General features: G+C 23.3%; 2 protein-coding genes across 2 annotated transcripts; both read right to left on the reverse strand.

Moving 5' to 3' along the window:
- Positions 1 to 102: 102 nt before the first annotated feature.
- LOC126909733 (protein D3-like) lies at positions 103 to 1,268 on the reverse strand (the record flags this gene model as incomplete). Its single annotated transcript, XM_050692162.1, is given in 3 exon segments — positions 103 to 226; positions 856 to 1,049; positions 1,125 to 1,268. Coding segments are annotated over 2 exon segments (277 nt in total), but the record flags the coding sequence as incomplete, so codon positions are not given.
- Positions 1,269 to 2,249: 981 nt separating this feature from the next.
- On the reverse strand, positions 2,250 to 2,872 carry LOC126909734 (phosphatidylethanolamine-binding protein 1-like; the record flags this gene model as incomplete). The annotated part of the gene is made up of 3 exons (XM_050692163.1): positions 2,250 to 2,582; positions 2,648 to 2,723; positions 2,785 to 2,872. Coding segments are annotated over 3 exons (306 nt in total), but the record flags the coding sequence as incomplete, so codon positions are not given.
- Positions 2,873 to 2,875: the final 3 nt, after the last annotated feature.

Below are 2,875 nucleotides of genomic sequence, written 5' to 3' on the forward strand. Positions count from 1 at the left end.
TTTTTTAACCAAAAATATGTATAAAACATAAATAGTTTTTAGGTAATTTGTTGACTAGTTAATGTAGTATTAACTTATATGGTGATACTTAAAAAGAAATACCTGTCATGCATAAAGTGTAAAGAGTGTTATCTTCAACATCCCATTTAACTGTTGGTTCATCTTTTACTTGTGTTGGCGTAAGTTCGTTTCCATAATCTACATTGACACCACTAGGATATGATACCTAAAAAAAAAATTAGTACAATATTAAAAACTGAAATAAATATTGCATGACTTTAAAAGTTAAATTAAATACTATAATACAATAAAAATCCAAAATATTTATTATTTTAATTATTTAATTGTTGTGAGAATAAATAATTTAAATATTAAATTCAATATTTAGGAATAAAACATTACCAAATTATTTTTCTGGACAATTTGATAGATTTTTAATAAATAATATCATAAATTTAAATAAATTATTAACTTCATTTTATGAAGTAAAACTAGTTTATACTTCCTAGAGTGTTATATTCAATATTTTAATATATGTGTCATGCCATATATTGATGCTAGTTTTAAAATCCATTTGGTATATTAAAACCAATCAAACTCTTTAATAGACTTCAAAATAGTATTTTCAATTTGTATTTACATATAGAATAAAGGTTTTACAATATGCCAGGGATCATAAAATATTGACAGAAAGATATGATTGATCTTCATGTAGTACTATGTTGATAAAATAATAAAACTTTTATAGATAAAAATTAACATTTAAGTTTTTAAAACAGTATTATAGAGCTTAACAGAAAGTAACAGAGCTAAAATTGGAAAAGTTTAATTAATTTAAATTGAATGAATCGTTACTTGTATTTTTCCTTTAGGGGCTTCAGGAATGACATCTGGCACAATTTCATGTTGTTCCATGATCTTTTGATAATTAACAGAAGTACTGAAACGAGCAGATAGTTGTGTAAAAACTTGAGAAAATAATCGTGTACAAGTGACTAATAATGCCATGAACACAGTCAATAACAAGTGCGGAAATTGAAGAAAAATTGCTATAAATAACAGAATAGTTATCCAAAACTGTTGGTGTTTTTACAGAATTTTAATAAAAAAAATTTATGTATTACCACTATATTAGATAACGAATAATATGATTGAGTAATTCTAAATAACACTTGAAGCCGATAATAGTTTTTTTTTTCAATAAAGATTACATAAATGATTACTTCTATGCATTACTAATCTGTTGAATTATGCGTACATCCAATGTAATCAAATTATTTTTAAGTGATTAAAAGATAAACAAAATTCCATGGAAGAAAAACAGCACAAAGCGCTTGCTTTTTAAAAAGATTAAGATTTAATATAGTTAATACATGAAAGTCCGGTTCACATGTACAATATTTATGAATATTAAATAAAAGATATCATAGTATATTTATTTTAGTATTTAAAACATCATAAAATGTTTATAACAAGTTAATGAACAAAACCTACACCATTTTCGTAGGGTAATCAAATTTTTAGGAGATTGAGCTAAAATTAATTCTTTTCATACGCCGGTGATTATCATAATACGAAATTATAGAGAGTATAACAAAAAAATATTTAAAAATCTATTAAGCTTTGATTAAAGTATTGGTGGAATAAAAAAATAGATTTAACATAAAATAATGTAAAAATAATTGGGCTGATTGTTATTTGTTGAAATATTACTATTTTATGACATAAAAGGTGTAGTAAAATTTTACTAGATCTAAAAAAAAAGTGAAGTATTTTTTAAATTTCAGCTTGGTTTATAAGCCTGGCAACTACTTAGCATTTAATTTTGTTATAATTAATTTAAAATAGGCCTTTTGAGCTATCTGAGATATTTGAGGAAGCATGCTAGCCCCTTTAGTTATGACCCTTTATAGTATTTCAATTCATTGTCATCCAAATAACAATTTTATATAATTATATAGTAAAATCATTGAGTGTAGAAAATTTTTCATTTATGAAAAGAGTTCAGTAAAAGAAGATAAAATTTAAGGAACTAAAGAAATAAAGTTTTCGTATACAATTTCATCTGAAATTACTAATATTATTTTTATTAATAATCTGTAAAGGCATTAAAATTTTTTAAAGAAAATTTCATTTTTTAAAATTTATTTGAAGTATAATTTTTTTGGACTAAACCTCTTTAATAAATAATAATTCTTATAGATTGCTGTTAATACTCAATTATTTAATAAGTAATTAATAAAAACAAATATTTGTTCAAAGTTTAGAATTTATTTTGATAAAAATTATATAATGAAAACAACAAATGTAACATAAATACATAAACAATGGTTTATACATTTATTTATACAGTACTATGATTTATAAATACCCTATTTAAAGAGTGTTTTAATATATAATAGTTTTGTTTTTTTAAATAAATATTGTAATAAATTTCTGTTCAAGTTGTAGTTGGCTGTTTGTAGCGAAGTGGCACATAATCATCATATTGTGCCTGATAAAAATTACCAGCAACTGGTAATCCAAGATTGTATTTCTGAGCAAATTTATGAATAGAAAAATGAGTACGATTACCAGGTGACCTAAATTACCATTTTGATTAATATTATATTATTAATATAGTAGAAGAATTCTTAAAAATAATTACTTGTTAGTAACATATGGTTCATTAAATATTAATTTAGATGGTTGTTTGTATACCAAAAATACATAACGATGAAGTCCTAGAAACAGAATCAAATAAAAAGAATAATCAAGTAAAAATGATGATACGTAAGTAAATACCAGTATCTAGAGGAGGTCCTGAACCAATATATTCTGTAAGAGTTTCACCTTTGCTTATTTCAGTACCTGGTATATTTCCAACAAGCCAATG

The sequence above is a fragment of the Daktulosphaira vitifoliae genome, unplaced genomic scaffold (assembly GCF_025091365.1).
Source record: "Daktulosphaira vitifoliae isolate Bord-2020 unplaced genomic scaffold, ASM2509136v1 Scaffold_1062, whole genome shotgun sequence".
Classification (NCBI taxonomy): domain Eukaryota; kingdom Metazoa; phylum Arthropoda; class Insecta; order Hemiptera; family Phylloxeridae; genus Daktulosphaira; species Daktulosphaira vitifoliae.